The sequence below is a fragment of the Haplochromis burtoni genome, unplaced genomic scaffold (assembly GCF_018398535.1).
Source record: "Haplochromis burtoni strain Fernald_Lab_line unplaced genomic scaffold, NCSU_Asbu1 Contig_360, whole genome shotgun sequence".
Lineage (NCBI taxonomy): Eukaryota > Metazoa > Chordata > Actinopteri > Cichliformes > Cichlidae > Haplochromis > Haplochromis burtoni.
The window spans coordinates 266,350-291,856 of NW_024582721.1; the positions used below are offsets into that span (position 1 = coordinate 266,350).

At 39.7% G+C, this 25,507-nt stretch overlaps 1 protein-coding gene across 5 annotated transcripts in view; it reads right to left on the reverse strand.

Moving 5' to 3' along the window:
- Positions 1-25,507, reverse strand: part of robo3 (roundabout, axon guidance receptor, homolog 3 (Drosophila)) — a 177,456-nt gene that overhangs the window by 32,098 nt on the left and 119,851 nt on the right. For 3 of the 5 annotated variants that reach the window (XM_005943356.3, XM_005943357.3, XM_005943359.3), the window contains exons 3-8: positions 16,386-16,543; positions 15,685-15,805; positions 14,061-14,199; positions 12,996-13,123; positions 10,377-10,388; positions 2,755-2,879 (exon numbers count right to left, since the gene is read on the reverse strand). In XM_005943356.3, the coding sequence (XP_005943418.1) occupies positions 2,755-2,879; positions 10,377-10,388; positions 12,996-13,123; positions 14,061-14,199; positions 15,685-15,805; positions 16,386-16,543 (683 nt within the window). The remainder of the gene's footprint in view (positions 1-2,754; positions 2,880-10,376; positions 10,389-12,995; positions 13,124-14,060; positions 14,200-15,684; positions 15,806-16,385; positions 16,544-25,507) is intronic. The other 2 variants (XM_014340418.2, XM_005943358.3) reach the window with 1 other exon arrangement.

The window sequence follows — 25,507 nt, forward strand, 5'->3', positions numbered from 1 at the left end:
AATTGCAAAGCTTCTGAAGCGTGATCATCGAACAATCAAGCGTTTCATTCAAAATAGTCAACAGGGTCGCAAGAAGCGTGTGGAAAAACCAAGGCGCAAAATAACTGCCCATGAACTGAGAAAAGTCAAGCGTGCAGCTGCCAAGATGCCACTTGCCACCAGTTTGGCCATATTTCAGAGCTGCAACATCACTGGAGTGCCCAAAAGCACAAGGTGTGCAATACTCAGAGACATGGCCAAGGTAAGAAAGGCTGAAAGACGACCACCACTGAACAAGACACACAAGCTGAAACGTCAAGACTGGGCCAAGAAATATCTCAAGACTGGTTTTTCTAAGGTTTTATGGACTGATGAAATGAGAGTGAGTCTTGATGGGCCAGATGGATGGGCCCGTGGCTGGATTGGTAAAGGGCAGAGAGCTCCAGTCCGACTCAGACGCCAGCAAGGTGGAGGTGGAGTACTGGTTTGGGCTGGTATCATCAAAGATGAGCTTGTGGGGCCTTTTCGGGTTGAGGATGGAGTCAAGCTCAACTCCCAGTCCTACTGCCAGTTTCTGGAAGACACCTTCTTCAAGCAGTGGTACAGGAAGAAGTCTGCATCCTTCAAGAAAAACATGATTTTCATGCAGGACAATGCTCCATCACACGCGTCCAAGTACTCCACAGCGTGGCTGGCAAGAAAGGGTATAAAAGAAGAAAAACTAATGACATGGCCACCTTGTTCACCTGATCTGAACCCCATTGAGAACCTGTGGTCCATCATCAAATGTGAGATTTACAAGGAGGAAAACAGTACACCTCTCTGAACAGTGTCTGGGAGGCTGTGGTTGCTGCTGCACGCAATGTTGATGGTGAACAGATCAAAACACTGACAGAATCCATGGATGGCAGGCTTTTGAGTGTCCTTGCAAAGAAAGGTGGCTATATTGGTCGCTGATTTGTTTTTGTTTTGTTTTTGAATGTCAGAAATGTATATTTGTGAATGTGGAGATGTTATATTGGTTTCACTGGTAAAAATAAATAATTGAAATGGGTATATATTTGTTTTTTGTTAAGTTGCCTAATAATTATGCACAGTAATAGTCACCTGCACACACAGATATCCCCCTAAAATAGCTAAAACTAAAAACAAACTAAAAACTACTTCCAAAAACATTCAGCTTTGATATTAATGAGTTTTTTGGGTTCATTGAGAACATGGTTGTTGTTCAATAATAAAATTATTCCTCAAAAATACAACTTGCCTAATAATTCTGCACTCCCTGTATGAGATACAATATAATAAGTACTTTTGTTGTCATGTTTGATTAGATTTGGGGTCCAAAAGTACTTCATTAGGTTTAGAAAAAGATTATCCATAGAGTTCAAATGCATTCTTTTACAAAAAGGACATCTTCCTGTGATCACATGGTATCTTTCTCAGGTGATCAGTTAAAAAAAGTATATATACGCATTGCAATACAAGGTAACCCGTGCTGTGATAGCATATAGAGTGAGAACAGGTTGATTCACAATGAGCCTTAGACACTTAGCCTGTGTTATTGTGCAATAATAAATGACAAACACCTCCCTTCATTTCTACTTTTCTTTGTCATATATCACTGTGTAAACCCAGTAAAATCTCAGCATTTCACTGAATGCGGGGCCAAAATTTCGAACAAGCTACCCACATTCTTCTTCTCTTCCTTCTCCTCGTCTTCCATGCTTTCTCTGCTTTATCTCTCTCCTCCACACTCGTTCTCCCTCTCCCACACATTCTCCAGCCTACCCTGCCACCCCCTGTTTCCCTAATCTGTACCTGGAAGCCAAGCTACAGGCACCCACGCAGTCTCATCAGGCCTTTCAGTGCATTCCAACAGGCTGCAATGCTTATCACAGGGTGACTCTCTCCCACAAACACATACACGTCTCAACACATCTGAAAACGTGCAGGTCTTTGGTAAATAATACACTGTGTGGATGATGGGAAAGTGTAAGTGTGTGTGTGTGTGTTTGTTGTGTGTTTGTGTGTGTGTGTGTGTGTGTGTGTGTGTGTGTGTGTGTGTGTGTGAGAGAGAGAGAGAGAGAGAGAGAGAGAGTCACTCTGGCAGTAAACTACAGCACACAGCGAAGGATGATAAAAGCAGAGACCATGACAAGGAAGGGAAATGTTGGCTCTCTTCAAAGCACATGTAGCAAAGTGGCATGCAAACAGAGTCGGTAATTAAAATCCTATAAAGGCTCATTTAAAGCACATTTTTTGATCTCGTCAAGTGTTCTTTTAAATTTAAAAAATGTAAAAGTTGTGTGAAGTTATATTGGGATTTACTTTAAATTGGGTAAAATAAATATAAGAAAAAGTAATGTATCTATAGCACATTACAATATGAGAGTTTACTGTTTCCCTCTTTACCAGAGCCCTGCTTGTGATGATGCAATTCACCTGTAGGTTTTTCTTTATTTCATGCTGATGTTATTGTGCAGCACATTTTCAGATAGCTTAAAATCAACTTTTTTGAAAGAAAAAGGTTTAAAAAATGCACATAATACTGTTAGCACCAAATCCCTTGGAGTTAAAAGTAAAGGTCTGTATGTACTTGGTAATTAAAGGCTTTGTGATGTTTGGGGGCCAGTACTGGTACTGAAATGTGGAAAACAGCTAATGTTTTGACTTTACATAAACTGTACATAAACAAGCCTATTAAATCTTTATAATAAAGACTCATTAGAGTATGTTTCATAACTACTGTAAACAAAATCATGGAACGTTTCCCACCTGGCTGCCTTCTTTTTGCCAGAAGACGGCTGGCGGAGGGTTTCCTTTGGTGCCACAGAGGAAGGTTACGGTACGACCTGGAGTTGTGATCTGGTCCCGCGGTCGAACCACAATCTGAGGAGGCACTGCAACACATAATTCAGAAAAAAAAAATGTTGAAATCCAGTCATTATGTGCCATTATTTTATCAATATGTGACTGAAGTACAGACATTGAAAAAATGAATTCATAACATTAATTCACAAAAGTTATTCTAATTCAAGACATTTAACAAAAGTTTTGCATGAACTACTTAAGAATTACAACAACTTTTACACACAGCCCCCCATTTTCATAAACATAAATTTAAATGTAAATACACCTGAAGGCTATACCTGCAGCCTAGAACCCACTGACTTCACCAAATGTTGTGTTTCCTGTCTTGAGCCTTGAGTGGCCTTTACTGTAGCCACCTGCTTGTTGCTTGTTTGTGGGTCTTTCTGCATTCGGTTTTGTATTTAATAACGCAAAAGCATGCTCTGTTGGGTTGAGATCAGGCGACTGATTTGGCCGTTGAAGAACATCCCATTTCTTTTGAGAAACTCAATTAGCGCTATACACTTCAAAATTCGTTACATGCATTTCTATCAACAGTCAAATCATCAATAAACACTAACGCCTGATTCCATGACAGCTTTCAAACAGTCAAGGCACAAGAGAATAAAATATTTTAGAGACAGTGACAGTAAACAAAGACAGTAGAGAAATGACATTAAACCCACAATGTCATTTCTCTCGGGGTCTGAGAATCAAAGCAATACTAAAAGATGCAGTTTGATGTCATCATGAAATATGGTGGGCTCATGGGAAGCTTTACCACCACTGAAAATCTACCTGACGTGACTCAGGCAGAAATCATGGTTCTAGCTGAGATAATGCATTAAAGGTTTTTGTTACATTAAAACATTTATTTTCAAATGAATTAATTTTAATCCAAAGACACATTAGCCACATTAGCTCACGTAATATTAACTAAACCTTTGATGCATCAGCTAAACATAGCTACTGTAGCTAACATCATCTGGCAAACACGGTTAACTGGTAGGGCAGCCCTGCTCTGTGTGATTAAACAAATCATAACTTCATAACTTTATGCATGTGTTGAGCATCAACTCAATGTTATAAGAATACCATACGCACTGCCTTAGTGGTTAGGACTTTATTTAATTGACAGGCGATTAAATGCAATGCATAGTAACACAGAATAAAATGTCGTATTTTTCTTGGACTATTCAGTGGCATTAGGTGACAAATTTAGCCAGATTGAAACGTGCCCTTTTTGTGCTGCCTCTTTTAATTCCTTTATATATGCTAACAGTACCGCCATACTTGTCAATGCTCTTATCACATCTCGTTTAGATTAACTCTCTTCTCTATGGTTTACCTCGTAAATCTCTCCATAAACTGCAGTTAGTTCAAAATACAGCTGCTCGTATTATATCCAGAATGAGATCTACTGAACATATAACACCATTGGCTTCTAATTCACCTCCGTGTCAATTTCAAGATCCTTTTTCTTACTTTCAAAGCGCTTCATAACCTCGCTCCTCCATATTTATCTGATGTTCTCCATATGTACTCACCCCCTCGTACCCTCCGCTCTTCTCCAGCTTCCCTTTTGTCTGCTCCACCTGCTCGCCTGACTACCATAAGACTCAGAGCCTTTAGTTGTTCTGCCCCGAGGCTTTGGATGCACTCCCACCAGATCTCCGGACTACAAACTCTCTCTCTACTTTTGAACTGTGTCTTAAAACCCATCTATTTAGAATTGCATACCCTTCATCATGACTCCACCTTACTCTGTTTTACCTTATTTAGCTTTTATACTTTCATACTTGTTTTCATTTTTTGTTTACCTTGTGTTTTTATTTTATTGTACCTCGAGGGTCTTTAAAGGCACATATAAATAAAATGTATTATTTTTATTATTATTATTAAAGAATTATAAAATATTATTACTTCTGGAGTTAAATAAATATTTACTATTTTACTATATAGTTACTATAAGCTGACATGTGGTAGTTCCCCACCACTGTTATATGAATTAATATTACTGCTGCAGATGTTTAGGGCTAAGCCCATTTTAAATACTTTCTGTTGTTTAATCTCCAATAGTGGATGATATTCTATAAAATCATGCCTGTAGTGTGACTGTCCTGTGGTGACCACATGTTTTCTGGACTCAGAAAAACAGGACTAATAAAACGGATTTTAAAAAACTTATTAAATATACATAATAAATCAAATCAGAGCTCTAATAAAAATGTTTGACCGTTATATTAAAAATATACATGAAAAATGAAGGTGGCTATTAGCAAAACCACTGCTTAAACGTTGTAAATTCATTCAACCAGACATGTTAGCCACACATGCTAATCTGAACAATTGAAAAAGAGAACATTTGTCTTGTTTTTATACATTTTTATGTGAAAGCCCATATATTTATCGATTTAATGACATTCTGTCTTCATCTGCAGGGCTGATATATTGGCCAATATTAGTCATTTCCTGATATATCAATATCGGCACTTATAACAGACAATAAATGAAAACTATCCACCCACTCTCATTCTCCATTTCAATATATCTACTACATTTATCAGATACAAAAAGGAAAACAGAATGTGACTTTAATGAGAGAATCTGCAGGTTTTCAGTCGAGTACCTAGCTGTGTCTACAACGAGCGAGCCATAACAGTCCTTGATTTGTTTGGCTTTTTGTGTTTGATAAATTGATGGTTATTGCCTAATCTAGATGGCTTGACTGTTTATCCCACACTACAGCAAACAGCCCATCAAAAAGGTCAGCCCAGACCCCACAGGAGCCTGAATCCAGGTTTGTGGGTCACCATTCTGATTCTGAGCATCAGACATCTTTGAACACAGATGGAGGGCAAGGGGGATAAGGGACTGCAAATAAATGGTAAGCTGTCTCGCTTTCTCATTGCTGCACCATGCCACTGTGTGTGCACGCGTTCATCCACAAAGACACACGCATCTTTGATTTCTATTGATTCTGTAGCAAAATGACAGTCCTTCCTCCACAGAGGGGGGTGTGAATGCATAATGTTGCACCGGGCCTAATTGATTTCTCATCTTCCCACCTGATCTCCTGCTTCACTTTAATTCTGACTCTCTATTAGCTTTGAGAGAAACACAAAGAAGGAGAAAGATGGGGAGGAGGAGAGCCTATGGAACGGAAAAGAAAGTAACAGTAAAAAACACTTAACAGTCACAGTGAAAGACAGAATAAATAACTAATGTCCTTCTACTGTTTCTCCATGAAAGGAAAAAATCCAGAATAAAGAAACTCCTAATCCACTACATATATCCTCCTTAGAATACTGAAGTAAACATAAAATAACATCTTTTCCTCAAATTTTCTTCCACTGACTGATGTTCTGGGGGAGGAAAAAGCTTTGTTTGGTTACATTGCTGGGACTCACAAACGTTGCTTTTTTAAGTCAGCTCCTGTGTTCAAACACAGCCCAACATATACTTTGAGAAATGTTTCCAGACATTAACTATCTCAGATGAGGAGAAAGCAGCAGAAACAAAAATAAATAGTAGCAGAGTGTGAAGAGCTGAAACATTCCCAATCTCTCCCACTGACCCGCCTGCTCCCCCTAATCACTTGCCTCAGATGTGCATGTGCAAGCTTAATTTCATGCCTTGTATACAACTTATGCACTTTTAAAACTGCTTCCACCACGGGCCCCTCCGCACAGCAGGAGGACATCCGTGTGTCAACTGCGGGATAAATTACAGCTAACGGGGGGTCTTGGCTGAGCTAGTCAGGGTCATGTCCTGGGATCAAACTTCCAGCCCTTTGCGAACCCTAAAGGTTAATGCCCAAACATACGCCCCTGGTTTTTGTCAGCAAGTGACATGGGACCATCTGCCTCCACTCTCCAGTTACCTCAAGGACAGGCCTCCTGTCGCAGCTGATGCAAGGCCTGAAATATTAAAGAAACACTGCGTAATGCTCACTTCTTATGTAATTCATATCCATGCTTGTGCACATACACGTAATGAAAATACATAGAAAAATATGCTTGTGCACTTCTCAGCAGGGTATTTAACAAAAACATGTCAACACCTGAACGTTTTCTCCTCACACCTGACACAACGCCGTAACTTTGACCCAAATACACTGACAACTAGGAATATTTGAGCTATTAAAATGCTGTTTTTGGCCCACTACACAGCCGTGTCTAGAGAATAACAGTGTTTGATTTGAGGAGGCAAGCCGGCACATTGCCTGAAGCTGTAATAAATAATTAGCAATAATGGGTGCACCCGGCATGACACTGAGCCTTAGATTTAGGGCAGGGAGATACATTAGCATCCTCAAATGGGATTGAAATGGGAGTATGGATTGTAACAGAGCAGCTGAAATATAGATGAAAAACAAGAGGGAACAATGCCTGCATGTCACTCTTATAATAATTTAACTTTCAGAGATGCAGGTTGTTTTTTTTGGTAAGTTAATTTTTGCTGTGCCTTAAACTGACTCGACTTCTAAAATACCACGGTATGTTCATTTACTAATTTTATGAAACACAGAGCCAGCACACATTAAGCACCGCATACTGCTAACTGTTGCTGTCGGTGTCTGGGAGGTACATTGGGAAATTTCTAAATACAGAATGCAACACTTAAGATAGGAACTCAAAGGATCTTGCAGACTTCTTTTGTATGCTGCGTATACTGCCAGAACTGTAGAACAGATAACAAAGCTAATATGCCAAGAGGGAAGTAAAAATAGACATCAGGCTGTAGCTTAGCTTTCCACAGCTTTTATGAAAAGAAATGCAACACTCAAGGAGGAAAGTCTAGTCTACATGTAAATTGCTTGGTGTCATTGAATGTTTGTGGATGGTTGTAAATGGTCTCTTACAGATCAGAAATAATGTTTAATTTTGAGGTATTTGACTTGTTTTAACTTCATTCTTTAAGTTGAGTTTAATTAACGTTGACATGGGAACCCTGGAGGTCTAGAAAATTTAGCAAATTTATATAAGTTTGCCAAATCTTCCTAAAACAATAAGATGATGCCATAAGATAAAGGGCATGTGATTGGATGGAGCGAACATTATAAAGGTTTCCTGCAAGTGATCAGCATATGTCCTCCAAACCCACAGAGCTCCTCCAATAGTCAAACGTGCTCGGATTTGTAGCTTTTTATTCAATTCAGTTTTACTTGTACAGCTCCAAATCACAGCAACAGTCACCTCAAAGCACTTTATATTGTAAGGTAGACCCTACAACAATACATACAGAGAAAAACTCAACAATCACATGACCCCCTGTAAGCAAGCACTTTGGTGACAGTGGGAAGGAAAAACTCCCTTTTAACAGGAAGAAACCTCCGGTAGAACCAGGCTCAGGGAGGGGCGGGGCCATCTGCCGCGACCAGAGTAAAAATATTAATGAAAAATTTCCAAAAGGTTTAGTCAATTCCTTGAATTTCATGAATTAGCCCTTCTGCCATCCCTGATAAAATAACTCTACAATCAGCAAGGATTTTCCACACAACTTGAATCTACTTGTGGTGTTGGTTGCACTGCTAAGATTTCAGATTTCAAGTACTGTGTGACAAACAATAGATTTGGGTGACTCTCCAATTCCACTGTATGGGACAGAAGCAGGTGATGGTAGTTCTTGTTCACTTCCCAGCCTGCAGCACAACAAGGAGTAAGTAAGTAAGTAAAATGTTATTTGTATAGCACCTTTCAAGTCAAAAATCCCAAAGTGCTTCACAGAAAAGCGTACCATCAACAAAGGGTCAAAAAAATAAGGAAATGAAGATCATCTACACTGTGGATAAAGTGGTTCTATCTATTCATCAGTGATGGAAACTGTCGAACTTCATTCAGTCAGCACTGAATTAGAAAGATTTGAAAATGGTCAGTGTCTTTCATGCAGCTTTCTAATGTTTAGAAACAACAGCCCCGCCCCCCGGCCAGACAGTATTGAAAGTATCGAAACAGCAAGTTGGTGAAAGGGTGTGGAGATCAGTGTGGTGAATGAGCAGGTAGCAAGTGTGATTTTAATGCAGGAAAAAGCCTTTTTTCAGTGGAGGTAGTAAAAATCATCAGTGGAATATCCTCATAAACAAGATGAAGCAAACCAGCGTCAGCCTGAGCTGTTCCCCACACACTGCGCTCCCACTCACACTGTGTTCCACTGCTGTCACTCACGTAGCAAAGCTAAACAAAGTGCTTACAACGAAAACATCTCACCTCCCCTGCGCCACCCCACCCATGCTTGACATGTGATTTTCAGCAACACGCTGAAGATATCCGCACTTGTATCAACACAATCATACACACACCCCTCGCTCCCTAGGGGCGTAGATGTGACATGCAGCTGTCAGAGTCCCGTGGTGATGCAGCTCTGCATCTGCTAGAGTAAACACACTCCAGTGCTGTTGCCGCTGCTGCTTCACCTTTTTACGAAACATCACACGCCCACTTAAGTACACAGACTTCATTTCTGAGACTGTTTCCATTCTGAAATGATGATTGAGGAGGTGATTATTTCCAGGGCATAATTTATTATAGCTGTAATATATCTCATTTGTGCTTATATTCAGTGTGAAGTTTGTGCCTAGAATTGTATCCCATTTGTCCAATATCAATACATAAATTGGAAGGCTGGTAAAGTTTTAAATAGGCCAAGAATAAGCTATGGAAGCAGCCACGCAGGCAGTCCTTACACAGTGAATGGGACAAAAATGGAATTGCATAAAAATAATAGGTATGTAGAGAACCTCATAATTCATAACATTTTGTGGTTCAATGTTTCTTCCACTGAACACTTTTTTAGGGGTTTTTTCATTCTTCATCCCTTTTTCTCTATTCCCCAACATTAGGCACATTTAGAGATGGGAGTACGCATTAAACCCCATTTGCCTAGTTCAAGCCAAACGCTGGCATTTTTACTTTGGTAAGTAATCATCAGTGCATTTGTGGCAGAGTTCAAAGGTGAAACCACAGCTCACGAAAAAGAACACAATAACCCAATTCATGTACGCCAAAAACGTCTTGATGATCCCCACGACTACTGGAAAAATACTCTTTGGACTGATGAGAATTGAATTTCGTTACATCAGATGTAAAAACAGCACAGCATTTCATAAAAAGGCTGTCACACAAACAGTCCAATACGGCGGCGAAGTGTGATGGTCTGGGGCTGCTTTGCCTTATAACTCTTTTTTTTGTTGTTGTGTGGATTAATCAGCAATAACCATTTATTTTTCAAAAGGTGAGTGTTTGTGCTCTAAATCAGAGACTCCACGTTTTACAGTGGGGGTTTTTTTTTCTAGTAACTGAAGCTCTATCTATAAGTGTAACGAAAGGTCAAAACCCTTCTAACCCTTTAATTTTTTTGTTTTTTGTTTTTAGCTTTAATACTTGGCTGTCCTAATTGGCAGAAAAAGCACCTGTGCTAGAGGGTAGAGGTTTGGGTCTCTAATGTAGCAAACAGCTTATACCTGTAGGACTGTATTAACTCTCATAAACAGACACACAAACAGACACACAAAACCATACACAGATGGGATGAAATGGAATACTTACAGGATGGGCCGACTGTGATGGAGTGATGCAGAAATGGGTGGAAGAAAGAAAAGAGAGAAAGAAAGTTGAATAACATGATGAGATGACAATGGATGGTGAAACTAGTTCAAACATTTGAAATTTTGGAACACCATACCTACTTAACCGTGTAACTAGCTGTGGTTTAATAGAATATATATTTTCCTTTGTATGTGTTTGTGTTGCATTCCTATGATCCCCACTGCAGCTACAGTGCTGCAAAATTTGCCTTCTCTTTGCTCTTTTGCACATTTGCAACACTTATGACAGTGATTCAGATCAAACAAAGATAATGTGAGTAAATACAAAATTAGGATTTTAAATGATGATTTCATCTATTGACGGAAAAAAAGTTATCCAAACATATTTGATTCTATCCTCCTGAGAACCGAGGAAAAAACAATCTTCCCATTGAACTTTTTTTGGTATTTCCTTCCTTCTTTGGAGCCAAAGGAAGCCACCCAAACACATGAGATATCATTGGAAAGCCCAGGATGTCCTCTATTCAGTACATCAGGACTTAGTAGGGTATCTCAAAAACCAACATGTCATGCCATGATATAAAGACACTCAAGAACAGATGAGAAACCAGTTAGTAAAGGGTTGCAAAGTGATGATTCACTGGAGTCTTTAAGACTCCAGTGAATCATGGTGAAAGCCATTATCCATAAACGGAGGAAATCTGGAACAACTTTCCCAAAAGTGACTGGCCTACCAAAATGGCTCCAAGGAACCCAGAAAAACATCTAATGAATCGCAGGCCTTGCTTGCCTCAGTTAAGGTGCCACCCATGGGAGAGTCCTGTGGTGAAAACCGCTGCTGATGTCACGGCGAGGTACGCCGATGTGTTTGTTTGACAGATCCAAGAGCAAACACTGCACTCAACTTGAACGATTTTGTGCTGATGGCAGAAGCACAAGAACATGAAAACTAAGGCGAAAAAGGTACAATAACTAAACTAAGAAACTAGCGATAAAAACTATGAATCTATGAAAACTGTGATAACTATGGTGTGGTGTGGCATAACAGACAACCTGACAGTGAGTGAACAGAAACATGCAGACTAAATACACACAAGGGATGATCAGGGGGAGTGGAAACACATGAGGAAACACATGACACAAATGAACCTAATGATGTCACAGGGGAAGTGAACCTAAATACAATGACAAAGACACACCAGACTCTCTCAAAATAAATCAGGAAACACAGAAAATACAATGATCAAAGACTAAAAACTAAAATACACAAAACACTGGGTCGCAGACGCAGTAGACAGCTGACTAAAACGAACACAAAGGCCAATTTCAAGTTTGCCAAAAGATATTCTGATCGTGCCAACAGTCAAACACAGTGGCAGCAGTGTTATGGTCTGGGGCTGCTTTGCTGCTTCAGAAGCTAGCCAGCCATAAATTCTGCTCTTTACCAGAAAACCCTGAAGGAAAATGTCTGGCCATCTCTTCATGCCCCAAAGATCCCTGATAGACACCACCAGCCTCTAAATGGCTCAGAAAGACACAAAATACACCTTCATTTTTTGGCCTTAAAAGCTTTGGCATGACCTTAAACTGGCTGTTCATACTCGATGTGGAGGACTTTAAAAAATTCTGCAAAGAATAGTGGACTAGAACGCCTCGTCAGTGCAAGACTCATTGACAGCCAAGGGTGGCACAATCCTTGAGAGATGTTTAGCGGGCACTTCATTTTTCACACAGGGCCATAGCTGTTCGTTTGGATAGCTGTTCTTCTTTAATACATGAAATCACCATTTCAAAAGTGCATTATGCACAGGTAGGTGCATGTTGTGTATTTCTGCATGTTATTTTTTTTTAAATGTATCTGTCTGTCTGTTCGCTGCTGAATTTTTATACATATACGAGCATAAGGTGTGTGCGAGTGTTCAGGAGTACCAGAGGGCCCACTCACTGCACCGAGTGTTACAGAATAAAACTCTAAAAATTCCCTTTTATCATCACAAATGACAGCTTTCTCATTTGAGCATCTCTCTTCAAGGGACTGACTTTATTCCCATGCAATTTCAGTTCTTTTTGATCTCGGATCTCTCTCCAGAGGAATGACGAGCTGAGGCTTGAAAGGAACTTAAAATCCATTTTTCACTTCATTTCTCTGTAATCTTCAGTTAACAGTGGATTACCAATGGCATGATATGGGGGAGTTATAACCAACTCATGTCTAGCAGCCTCTTTTTCTGACGTTTTAATAGGCGGTGTCTCCACGTAGAAACAATGTTCTTAAAATCCTGGCCGTCTGACATAAACAACCAGAATGAAAAGAACAAGAATGAAATGAGACAGCATTCCTGTAGGTGACAAGTGGGCAGATTGTGGTGCATCATAGCAAAGCTGCCCATCTGTGCAAACAGTTTACTCGTGCAATCATGGCTGTTCAAACCGTATTTCTAGAAAGATTCTTCAATAAGTCTGTGCACTTTTGGAGCAATTGTTGATTGTTTCTAATTTTCAAAAAACATCTTACATAAATATGTGAAATGTTTAAATATAGCCCTTTACACTTTGAATCACTACGAATGCAGTAAAACTAAAACATCTTATATATAAGTGTGCCTGTGTACATCTGTACCGTGTACTTGCAGGGCAGCCGACGCCTCCGCTTTGCCGACGCTGTTCTCTGACACGCAGGTGTAGGTGCCCTCATCTTCAGCTCGCACCTGGGTCAGACGCAGACTATTCTCACTGCGGATTTCAAATCTGAAAAAGTCAACGCAAGTGTTACATTCATGTTCTGAAATCTTCAAAAGATGGTTTGAATGAATATGACGTTGTCTGGTTCAGTAAATGTGTGAGCGTTGTCACTACTAGAACAATACATTTTGGTAGTTTTCATGTTTTTAAAAAAAAATATGGCTGTTTAAATGTTCCAATCAGATTTTTAAACATACAGCTTTGTTTTTACTGCACAGCTCTGTGGACACAGGCCTGAGTCGTGCTGTTGACAAGGGAACATTTTACCTTATTTCCCCTGACAGGTCATTAAAGTTTCATCCAATCATGCAGACAGGTGTGAGAGAGTAGGGCTCTCACAGTAACACAGTGATGGTGTCATGGTGCAAACACCACATGATACTCCTTTCTGAGCATGTCTCGTAGTACTAAACTCTACTGATTAACAAATAAGTAGCTTACGACAGGGATGGCTGTCCATCCGTTACTAACACAAGCTGCTGTGCCACAGGACTCACACATTTAGATTCTAGTAATAACTTTCTATTTGTATTGTAAGCAGCACAGCACTTAAAAAGCAATCATTACGAGCTCAGCGGGAGCTTTGATTTGTTTCCGTTTCTCGGTCGTTACATACAAAAAAAGCGAATGATAGTGTTTTCTCTTTTCTTTAATATGTTTTTTTATACATGTAATTTTTGGGGCAAATTCAAGTCAGCTGGACTTCCTCCACTCACAGAAAATCATCTGAATTACTTTCCTTCACACCTAACTATAAGAAAATCGGATGGACAAACAGTTGCTCTCTAATTGGAAGCTGTTATATTATTAGTGAAATGATAGTAACAAGTGCTATTTGGAGCAACAAATGATGTATCTAAGTAACAGTGAGGCAGTGGGGATTGAGTTTCAGTGCAGTGATTTGTGAGTGTGCAGCAACGGCACTGCGCTGCTGTTGTCGGACCTGCCCCGAGGCAGCTCGCCCTCCTCTCTGCGCCAGCGGACAGTCGGAGTCGGGTCTCCGTGTACCTCGCAGGAGAAGTCCACTGTATCGTCTGCCAACACCACCTGGTTCACCGGCTGTTTGGTGAACACTGGCCTCTCTGAAATTAGACAGATATGAGTGCAGAAAGAGGATAAGAATTCATACCTATTAATTACAGCTTGACTTTTCACATTTGTTAGCACTTTATAGGACTGCCCATGTAATGGATGAGTGGACACATATGGAATAGGCTGGCCGTATAAAGAGAATAATTTGATGTCCATTTGCTGCACCATAGCAGTTTACTCAGAATGATGTGGGGGAAAAAACACTGAGGGATTGGAATTGTTAAACCTTGCACTAAAAACAATTTCAAAATGGGACACTCTCACCATGACTCTTAATACTTGATTTGAACACAATTAAACTTTTATTAAGACAAAACGAGGAACAAAATGACCCCACACCAAATCACACACAAGCTGGTAATAAATATTTACCAGCTGTTGTTAGCAGTATCTCAAAATTGACAGAGCCTGTCTAGCATTGGAAGTAGATTGCTGCAGTAGGTTAAATTCAAAACCCAGCAAATAAAAGCTTTTAAATACCAAAGTCCAATCACCACAGTGAAACATGTTGGAGAATCAAGTAAGACTAAATAGACTCAGAGCTGCAGGTATTTCCATGATCATAGTCAGTGTGAAAGCATTCCCCACAGCTGGAGGTATAAAAAGTCGCGGTGGTGAGAAATGTCTTGACAACTTTGCTCAGTCTGTGATTCGGGAGCAGAAAATGGATGGGCAGAAAAAACAGTGCAGATGTGCACTGGCTATTATCTTTCAATTTTGCAGATGGCAGTAATAATAAACATTAGGGAAAGCGCCAAGCCATACATTTTAAGGAACCATAAATTTATAGATTATGCATTACATGTCAGGGTTTGAGTTTACTGCTGCACTACAATGTGCAGAAGGAGCTAAATTTTGTGGCAGTGTGGGTGGTGGTGAACAGGAGATCCAAGGGACTGAAAAGAAAATATCAATTCTCCATCCGTTTCCTGGGATCGATACACACTTTGATGCCTGTGGTACTGCTCCACTGAGAGCACAGCAGAGAATCAGAGACAGGAGGAGAAAAGTCAAGAGAGCAAAGCAAAGAGCAGCTGGGTGGGAAAGATGAATCTAATCCTCCAATATCAGCCAAGGAAAGAATGTCCAACCCCAGAAAAATACAGACAGGCCCAAAATACAAGATACTTTCACTGTTTTTTGGAATCTTATAGTGAACATTTTAACACAGTTGAAGCAACTTAACTCAAAGAATTATTTCTAAAAGGATCAGAGGAATTATATTGATAATTTGGCTTAATATATGAGCCAATTGGCTAACAGCTGGAAGCAAATTAGCTCCAATTTATTCTGTTAACAATCTATCTTTTGCCATTACGTTTGTGTGAGCACTACAACAATCAAGCACGCTCCCAAAAGGATATTTGATACTAATAAGGTTGACTGTATGACTTCATGTTTAGTTTCCCAGACGATATTTGCTAGCTGAGTGTCCTTTGATTAATTACAGTGCAATCACAGTAAAAACAACTCACCAAATACCACTAGTTCAGCAGGATCACTGTCTTTTTCTCCAACCATGTTGGTTCCAACGCACACATACATGCCAGCATCACTTTTCCTGGTGTTTGAAATCATCAACTTTCCTCCACGGATCTGAAATCGAGGGGCACCGTAAATTAAAGACAGAATGAAGAGCAGAAAGATGAAACAGAAAGGAACAGATGAGTGGATAAGTGGACAAGGACGAAAGGAAACACGACGGTGGAGGAGGGGACAGAGAGAAGACATGGAAAGATGTTGGAAACAGGATATTGAGGCATGTTAGTGAAGAGAGAGAGAAGCCACTTTGTCATTTTCAGTGTGTGTTATGACAGATGGCTCTCTGGCTAGTTCTTAAAATTACTTGACAAGGGCTCTCGCTCCAAGCCAGTCGTCACACAAGCATCACTCACTGCTCTGTTTGTGGTAACTAACTTCAATAAGCCGCAATTCATCATTTGGTCATAGTGGGTAATGTGTGTGGAAGTCTGGGTTTAAATATATTCTAAATGTGCCTTTTAACATCTATCAGCTCAGTGTCTTCTGTTAATAGTAATACAAATGAATGAGTGAAAATTACCTGAAATTTTATTTTAAAAAAGTATAAAAAGCTGACAAGTTGGTAACAACTTCCACCAGAAGTAAAATGCAATTGAACCTTAAACCAGACTTGTTTAGGTTATTTTTAACTTACAGTAATTCTTTCATCTCGATCATTGACCCGGATGTTGTTTCTCTTCCAAGAAATGGTGGGCTCCGGATGGCCCCTGGGAGGGATACACTCCATGACAGCCGGCTCCCCTGCTGCCACCACCACATCACTGGGCGTCTGACGGAAATCATCTCTCAGAACTGGGAAAAAAAGGTGAAGATGCGAAGGCAGATAGTAAATGGACTGTCATACAGTGCTTTTCTACTCTACTTGAGCACACAATGCGCTTTATGCAAAACATTTAATTCACCTATTCGCACAACACTGGTCACCAGTGCTTTCTGTATAACACTCACACTCCAGTGAATGCATTGGAGAACAACTTGGGCTTCAGTCTTTAACCAATAGATACTTGGCTTGCAGAAGCCAAATATCCTGCTCTCTGTAGCTGGCTTAGAATGAGTGTAAACTTTTTGCTGTTTAAATGGGTTTATAATTGTCATATGTGGTAACAACGATATTTAGCCTTTAAAATCAACAAAAAAGGTGAAAAGAAAAACTTAGAGTCGTCTTTCACTGAGTTGAATAATAGGAAACATAGTAAGGCACTGCTGTTGATAATATTGATACTGTGTCCCTGAGGTCTCCATTGACTGGATGTCATTCATGCTTCATCATAGTACATCAATAAAAAAGGCTCTTGTAGGTGGTGCGCACGAGTTGGTAAATAGCTCATTCTGAGATGAACACACACATTCCCTTGGCAAATATATATGCATAAATACACACAAGAAAAACATGAGCATTCAAACAAACACATCAAATAAATCAACTACATCGACTGCAGGAAGTCACTTTGAATTCAGAAATAACTCCCTTTCTTATGCCTTGCTGGAGTCTATTCATAAAACATGAGAGATTTTTCTTCGGGTCACAGTGCCTCCTTTCAAATTCATCCCTCTGTAGTCAACATCTTGTGGCTTTTACCTGAAGGCATCGGGCTATTTTTTTCTCAGTTCAGTCTCTAGAGCTTTGTGACCTCTCAGATTACAGATGTGGAAGATGGTTTTGTTGTCTGGGATGATGTACTGACAACAATGGTCCACGAGGAACAGGCCAACACCAATGCCGGCCTGCAGGCTGTAAGTCTGGCCTAAGCCACTCTAGGGATTTGCAAGCAACGAAAAGACTTCTGTGTCATTCTTATCTGCTCCAGACACCCTCCAAAAAGCCTCTCTAACTGATCTGAAAAGTAAATCAAGCCATATTTTCTTAAGTATTTATTAAGAAACTTCCAAAGTCATTCGGCAACTCTTTCAAAGTACAATTTTGAGTGGTTTTACAGTTCTGCCCTAAAATATTCCACATCGTTTTCTTTGAAGGCATGAGGAGACAAGAGATTTGAACATCAAGGAGCTGATAGATGATTAATTAATGTAAGAGGATGGTATGTCTGATTTTTATACATTATGGGGGTCTCGCTGATATCAGTGAGTCATATCAATATAATAACATTCCAATCATGTCTCTCCTGAGTGTTCAAAGATCTGCATGGCTCTTATGGCTGTCAAACAGAGAGAAAGCTGTTACTTCATCTTAAAAGTGCAAGTCATGTCAAAAACTGGCATCCTAATTTACACTGGCAGTTCTTCACAGACTACTCAGAAAAGCTGTCGAGTATATCACCTCCCCATGAAAGCACAAAACTTCTTTAAAATGCCCTGCGCACAAAACTGACAGATATGTTTGTGACGTCGGGGAAAATTTCAAAGGGTTGTCTTGCTGTTGCATAACATGTACAACAAATTAAATGCAATTAATTTCTCATCTTGTGATTTCAAACAGACGAAACACATTTTACATTTTTCCCCCAAATTTGAGGTATAAATAAGTTGGAGATTTTAGACCAGAGAAAGAAGTTGCATTATTGTGTGAGTGCTCTTTTTACTGCAGCGGTCCCCAACCCCCGGGCCACAGACCGGTACTGGTCTGTGAGTCGTTTGGTACCAGGCGCAGGTGTGAAACTTATGGTTTTCAGGATTTTTATTGGTTTTTATCATTATTGTTTATTTTTATTGTTTCTCTGGGTCTTTTCCCGTGTATTATGAATGAATCTCCTTTCTTTTCTACTGGTACTGGTTTTATTTTGTTGTATTTATCCACGAGCCCTTAAAGGCCAGACCGTGAAAATATTGTCGGACATAAACCAGTCTGTGTTGCAAAAGAGGTTGGGGACCACTGTTTTACTGCATTAGTACCAGTACATTTCTACTGGTCTCCCAAGTGTACATCACATGGCTTGTGCCACTACATGCTAAAGACAGCTACTGAATATAGAAAAGAATGTGTTTCCTGCTGCTTCCTATTTAAAAAGGCCATTTTCTATTAATTACCAGTTGCGCCATAATGCCAGACACAGACTGGCTGTAGTTTGTAATACCCACCTGCTGTGGTGGAAACTACAAAAATCGGTGTTGAACATGTGTTACTCTTATGCTCAAAGATATCAGACCATCAATCAGATCAGATCATCAGGAACACATAGTTGTGGTGGCTGGTGTAATCCCTAGTGTTTAATTTTAAACTCAGCACCAGTGCAGAATTTATGAAAAAGCACTCCAATAAATACGAGATAATCTCTACATTTATGAAACAGGTGGTGGGCTTAATGGTCAAATGACATCTTTACTGACACTAAATTAAAAACTAAATGTTTAGATTTAATCAAAGTAAACTATCCTAAATTGTCAGCACAGTACTGTAAGCTAATAGCTTACTGTAAGGTATCAGATTTCAGGACTGAGCGAAGATGCTTAAATATATTTATAAGACATGAGTATCTATGCACACAAGAATATGTGATGGACCTTTGGAGTGAAACAGCAGCAATGTCGCTGTAATGTCACAGGCCAACAGGGGAGGGTCACTGGCTCATCTGATTAATGACACATCCCCCCTCATGTCAACGCCCACAGGCCAAGAAAGCCCCCAGGATATTATGGTTATCATCACCATCCATATATCTATCGGCCCATCCATCTATCCATTCATATGAGAGCATTTCTTTATCTGAATCACCTGGCTTTGTGTGGTATCTCAGTATCAGCCTGTACACCACAAAGACTCATTCTTCTTCCTGTCAAGATAGCGTTGTGTCCTCTTTGAATGTGAGAGTGGGGATAACTCAGTCAGCTCTGTTTGTAATCAAGGTCATGGGAAACAGGTATATTGGTGTTTCAGCAGAGAATAGGATATTTTTCATTTTCTCATTAGCTAACACAGCTGGTGCTTATGTTTGCCTTGATAAAATACATGTCTACTCAGTTCATTTGAACTACTATGTTACCGTTGTCTTTATCTGTGCCTCTTTCGGGGCTAAAACGACAGCTTATGACTGCATTCTGCCCCATATCCTGATGGCCAATTACTTTGCCACAGAGTATTTGGGGCTTGCTGAATCCCACTGGTCACTCCAATCCTTGTTTGATATGCCAAACTACACCCCTGACCTTATCTATGCCTGCTGCCAACATTTCTCTTACCACTATTCATAGCAGATTACAAAAACCTGACTAAATTGCTCAGGATCCCATCTTGTCACGCAAAGTGAGAAATGAAATAGGACAGCTGATTGGACCGCAGGTCTGAATTACCATGCTGTGGGGTTAAAGAACTGCAGCGATGACCTGTCACACACCACAGTGAAATCATGGCTCCAGGGGCCCCTGATCCTTCCCATTCTACCCCTCCACAAGCACCAAACCTGAGCAAAAAAAGGGTCTCTAGATGTTAATTAGGCACCGGCACTTACCTAGAGGCCCTTGGGGGCCCAAATTAAGAGGGTGCACTTTGACCCTTTCTTTAAACCCCTTCAACAAAGCCAGAGTAATCCCCACCACTGGGCTTGAATGCTGCACTTTAATCAAAGCACAGACATAGAAAATAAGGAGATACGAGACACAAGATTAAAGTGAAAATCCTGCAAATGGACAGTGAAAAGCTTCCCCCATTCAAATACATACAACTATGACAACACACATTTGTCCAAATTCAAACAGTTGTGGACAATGTTGTGGCAAAATGGGATTCATAAGATCAATCCATGAAGTTTCTTTATTTGTCAGCTATTTCATTCATTGTGGTATTTAAACCAAGCATTACTGATCATTTCATATTTGATAACAATTTTACATTTCAATTTTATTTTAGATATATATTTGTCCAGCTTATTATCCCAGCAGGGTACCTGGCGACCGCCAAGGCGTAAGTTCTGAATGAAAGAAAGATCTTGAAGGAAATGAAATATGTTGTTCTTCCCATTCAGCTGACTCCTCAGGACTTGCCTTATTCTCTGCAGGTATTTGGTGTTTGCAGCTTTCCTAGTGGCCTCTTCCCGGTTCCTATTTTTGTGTGGTTTCAAGGTACTTGTAGACCATCCTCAGTGTCTGCAATGTTGCTTTCTGGTAGTGCAATCTCCTCAGTTCTGTCTGTTCTGGACAGAGCATCTCCTTGATAATTCCCATACTTGATGTTGACTCAAGCAATTGGTTTGCAGTTGGCCTAGTATTGTTCTTCACATCCCATTGAACACTTGCTAAGGACTCTTAGGGTCCTGTTGATCTTGTACAGTTTTAGGAATTATTGTGTGATCCATGTATGGTCAAAAAGACTCTCAGTTTGAAGGTTTTATATGTCAAAAAATAATTACAAAAACACATTCCGTCCTTCTTGAACCTTGCCAAATTTCAAATTATTAAATGGTAAATGGCCTGTATTTGTATAGCGCTTTACTAGTCCTTAAAGTGCAAACATTAGATTAACAACAACACGACTTGTTACATTGTTACATAATATTTAACTGCATGATTTATTTATCAAAAATGAAGCCAAAACACCAAAAACACTGTGTGATCCCATATTTAATAGCTTGTAAAACCACCACTCAGCATCAGCACTCCAAGTAATTATGTTCTATACAACTCTTAGTCTCTTCCATCTTTGTGAAAGGATTTCTTTATAAAGTTACTTTAGTTCCTTGAGATTTGCAGAAATTCCTTTATGCACATCCCTCTTAAGGTTCCGCCACAACATTTCAATATGGTTGATGTCTGGACTTTGATTAGGCACCTTAATTCTTGTTTTGTTGATTCTGATACGCTGTGTTTGTTTTTTTGTCAAACATGGCACTGTGCATTATGGTCAAGAAACAAGAGGTAGTCACACTTGCTGATGATTTAATAATCTGATAAGAAGCATCTGGCAGCTTCTTTCTCTCTTAATTCCTACACACTTCACACACTGTTTCTGCATTTTGGCCTTTTAATTTTTGCAAAACAATAAACTTGAAAAATGGTACAATATGTCATGGTTTGTTGCTCTTTTTATCTCATTTTAAGACTTGTCAAAGAGCAGAGTGGTCAGCAGATATTTTGTGTTCATTTCTTAATAGAATGAGCTTTAAACATCTTAATTCATATACTTTTAAGCAATGCTCAATGGTCTCTATGGATTCATTCAGAACCCTAAAACCTAAACTTTTCACCATACTGCTCTCAAACAAAGTTCCCAAATAGACCAGTTTGGGTATTTTTAACAAGAATTTTATCAACAAAAAGCCCAGACGAGAAAATAATCACCCACAATAGTTAAAGAGATTTCTTTTTGCATCCACACTTTGAATCTCTTGAAAACAGATTTACACATCATCACCCTCTCTTACGTGCTACCATATCTGTTTGATTACTGTCAGCCTTTCCACAACTGCTTGTAGTGTACAAAATGATTGATTTGAAAATTATAGAGTACTCATCCTGAAAATGAAGCCATCATAGGAGCTAATCTGTTTCATAAAAAACAAAGTACAGAAGTAATACTTATTTGTGACCAAGAGACTAGTGTGATTTACCACGTGGGTAAAGTATAAGGACCCTTCTGTATATCAGTGCACCACTTAAGCATTTAATTGGACATAAAAAACACCTCTGGGGGTTAGCTCTGGCTCACTTTTGATTAAATGCCTTTATCACTGTCATTAATGTTCCAAGGAGTGAAACACACACACACACACACACACACACACAAAAGAATAAATATTCATACGGTGGAAGGAGGGGGAACTGAAAAAAAGCTTCAGGTTCAAGCTCTGCTGTGGGGGATTGAGCTGGTCATGTGTCAATCCATCAGCTTACATCCTTTCCTGACATGAAGCAATCTGCTTTGGTGTAAACACATGCAAACCATGCTGATGTTTTTTGCGCCTTTGCTCAAGTACAACATCCTTCTTATCCCTTTATCAGGCCTGCTTAGACACACACACACAAAAACACATATACATACATCTTATCTGTTCCCTATAGGTGCTGCTTGTTCCTCAAGGCAATATCAGTCTAGGCCCTCAGGCCCATCAGGGGCCCTCATCAGAAGCCACCTTCTATCAGCCACTGTCATTACCCCGAGTGGACCCCCTCCGATCCCTATCAGCCATTAAACCATGATGAAACGGCCCACGCAGGATATTGGTGTGTATGCGTGTTGCTTCCCTGGTGATGGAAGGCCTTTAGAGGACGTGGGGGAGGTGGGGGTCTCACAGTTGGAGACAGATGTCCTTGTAAGCACCATCCTCCTCCTCCTCCTCACCACACCCAGTACAAATACTCACACTTGTGCAGATATGCTGCACAGCAGCTGTAGCAGCAAATACAGTAAAGCACCGTCTGCATCCAATATGACCAGCTCAGAGCAATCTACAGGCTGACTGGAGATTACAAATCCCCCGCAGTGCACGCACACACGCACACACGCACACACACACACTGTGATGGAGCTCTTACCATTTCTTTATCTACATTCTCTGACCTGAAATGTGGAATGTCATGACTTGGTTTGAAGTGCAATTCCATTTTGTGTCCTGGTGCTGCCATTTAGTTTTTTGACCTGTGTATTTTATGGCCTTGACTAAACGACATAATGTGGTTTAGGTTCCTGGAAATGCTCGTGCGGCCAGTAGTAAAATTGAGCTGAAGTTAAATGAATGAGAATCACATCAAGAGGATATTTCAGTTATTCCTTTGAGAAGCCCACAAGGGTCACCTTCTCAGCCCAAGTAGTGCTGCTTGATGCCTCCCCCTTCAAGAACACACTTGGATAACGTTTTCACTGATGTCAGGTCCACTTCCACCAACAAATCTATTCCCTCCATCTTCTTTTGTTCCTTAATGTGCCATAGCACGAGTGCTACTGCTGAGTCCATTTAACAGCCACAGCAGCTGGCCCACCCCCACCCACCCAACCTTAACAACACTCTCTCCATGCAACCACTAAACCTAATGGCTGCTCTCACTAGATATACTGATAAGAGCACGAAAAATTATTTCCTTGTTTAGATGAAAAAAATTAGGTCCTAAAGCCTGAGAACTAAGTCACTTTTTTCTCACTGTGATTAAAAGGGTCATGCATTGAAAAGAAAGCAACTCAAATAATAAATTTGATAGAGCACTGAAGTGGCTACCAATCCTGGACAGAAGCTGACAGAAAAAGCTCTGCAGTCCAAATTAACATTAGACGAAAGCCCTACAATGTCTCACAGCAAACCCCTGGAAAACCAATTATTAGCCACTGTGCTCAGACAACACTGAAATGACATCCACAAGTCCCCATGATGCATTACAAGCAGATTATAAGCCTGTTATTAGCATAGATAAACCTCCTCTTACAACACAATCATGAAGCAAGCCCAAGAAAATTACATTGGATTCAATATTCATGTCATGCTCTGATTCTGTTTACGATGCTTTAATATATACTATCACTGTCACTTAATATAAATTACCACCCAAAATTGAAATAAGCGCTAAAATGTGAGAAATCAAGAGTGCCCCTCCCCTCTTTGGGGCAGGGGGAAAACAGATAAAGTTATCTGTCAAATGGTAAATGGCCTGTATTTGTATAGCGCTTTACTTTGGGGAAAAAGGCTTTTAAATACGCTGCCCCTGCTTCCTGGAATAATCTGCAGAAGGAACTGAAATTATTAGAATTGGTTACCTTGGGAGAGTTTAAGTCTGTCTTAAAGGAACGAGAGAATAACTCTTTTACTCAGTGTGATTGTTTTTAATGTACTCTTAATTTGATCTGTTATTGTATATTTTACACATGTTGGTATGGGATATTGTATTTGTTTTAAATGTTATATACTTATGTGGTATGTGTATTTTGACTTTTATTGCCATGATGCCAGGTCTCTCTTGAAAATGAGATTTTTAATCTCAATGAGATTTTTTACCTGGATAAATAAAGGACTAATAATTAGTCCCTATGGACCCCAAAGTGCTTTACATTTCAAGGTGCAATGTTTCATGGCTTTTATTGTAGCCTAAATGCCCAGCAATGTCAGTGGTCTCAGTGTCTTATCAAACCCAGATGGGTTGAAAAGGTGATAGTGTAAGGATGGATGAGGAGCAGCAAGTACTGGGTAGTAGTGGTTAAGAGGTAATGCTTGACAGCGGTGAAGTCTAGAGTCAATATGACTGTGAGGCCACATCGTCTCGCCCCACATGCATCAGCGAGACGACACAAAAGGCGCTCATTATCTCACACAGACTAGAGGGACGCTAGTGTGTGTGTGAGTGTGTGTGTGTGTGTTGTTGGAAGATCAGACCAACTTGGAAGCACAACGTTAGTTCGGAGTTGCATCGTGACATGTACCTTACTTGATGTGGTTCATGCTTTATATGTTTGTTTGTTTGTTTTTTCAAAAATGACCTCAGACAAGAAAGCCTCATTTCTATGGTTTACTACCGAAGAAATGTAAACTTTTTAAAATTATGCCAATCTGACAATTATGCCAAACATTTGCTCAGCTTCACTTCAGCAGCATCAGGTAATGTTCAAGGAGATATATATATATATATATATATTTGTGTTGTTGTGTGTGTGTGTGTATATATTGATATATTATATTACTATATATATATATATATATTATAATTATTATCATATATATGTATTATATATATATATAGTATATAATATATACGTTATTATATAATATTAGTGCCAAGTGTGTGTTGTATATAAATATGATATTGTGTGTGTGTGTGTGTGTGTGTGTGTGTGTGTGTGTGTGTGTGTGGTGTGTGCTGTGTATATATATACCATGACTCAACATA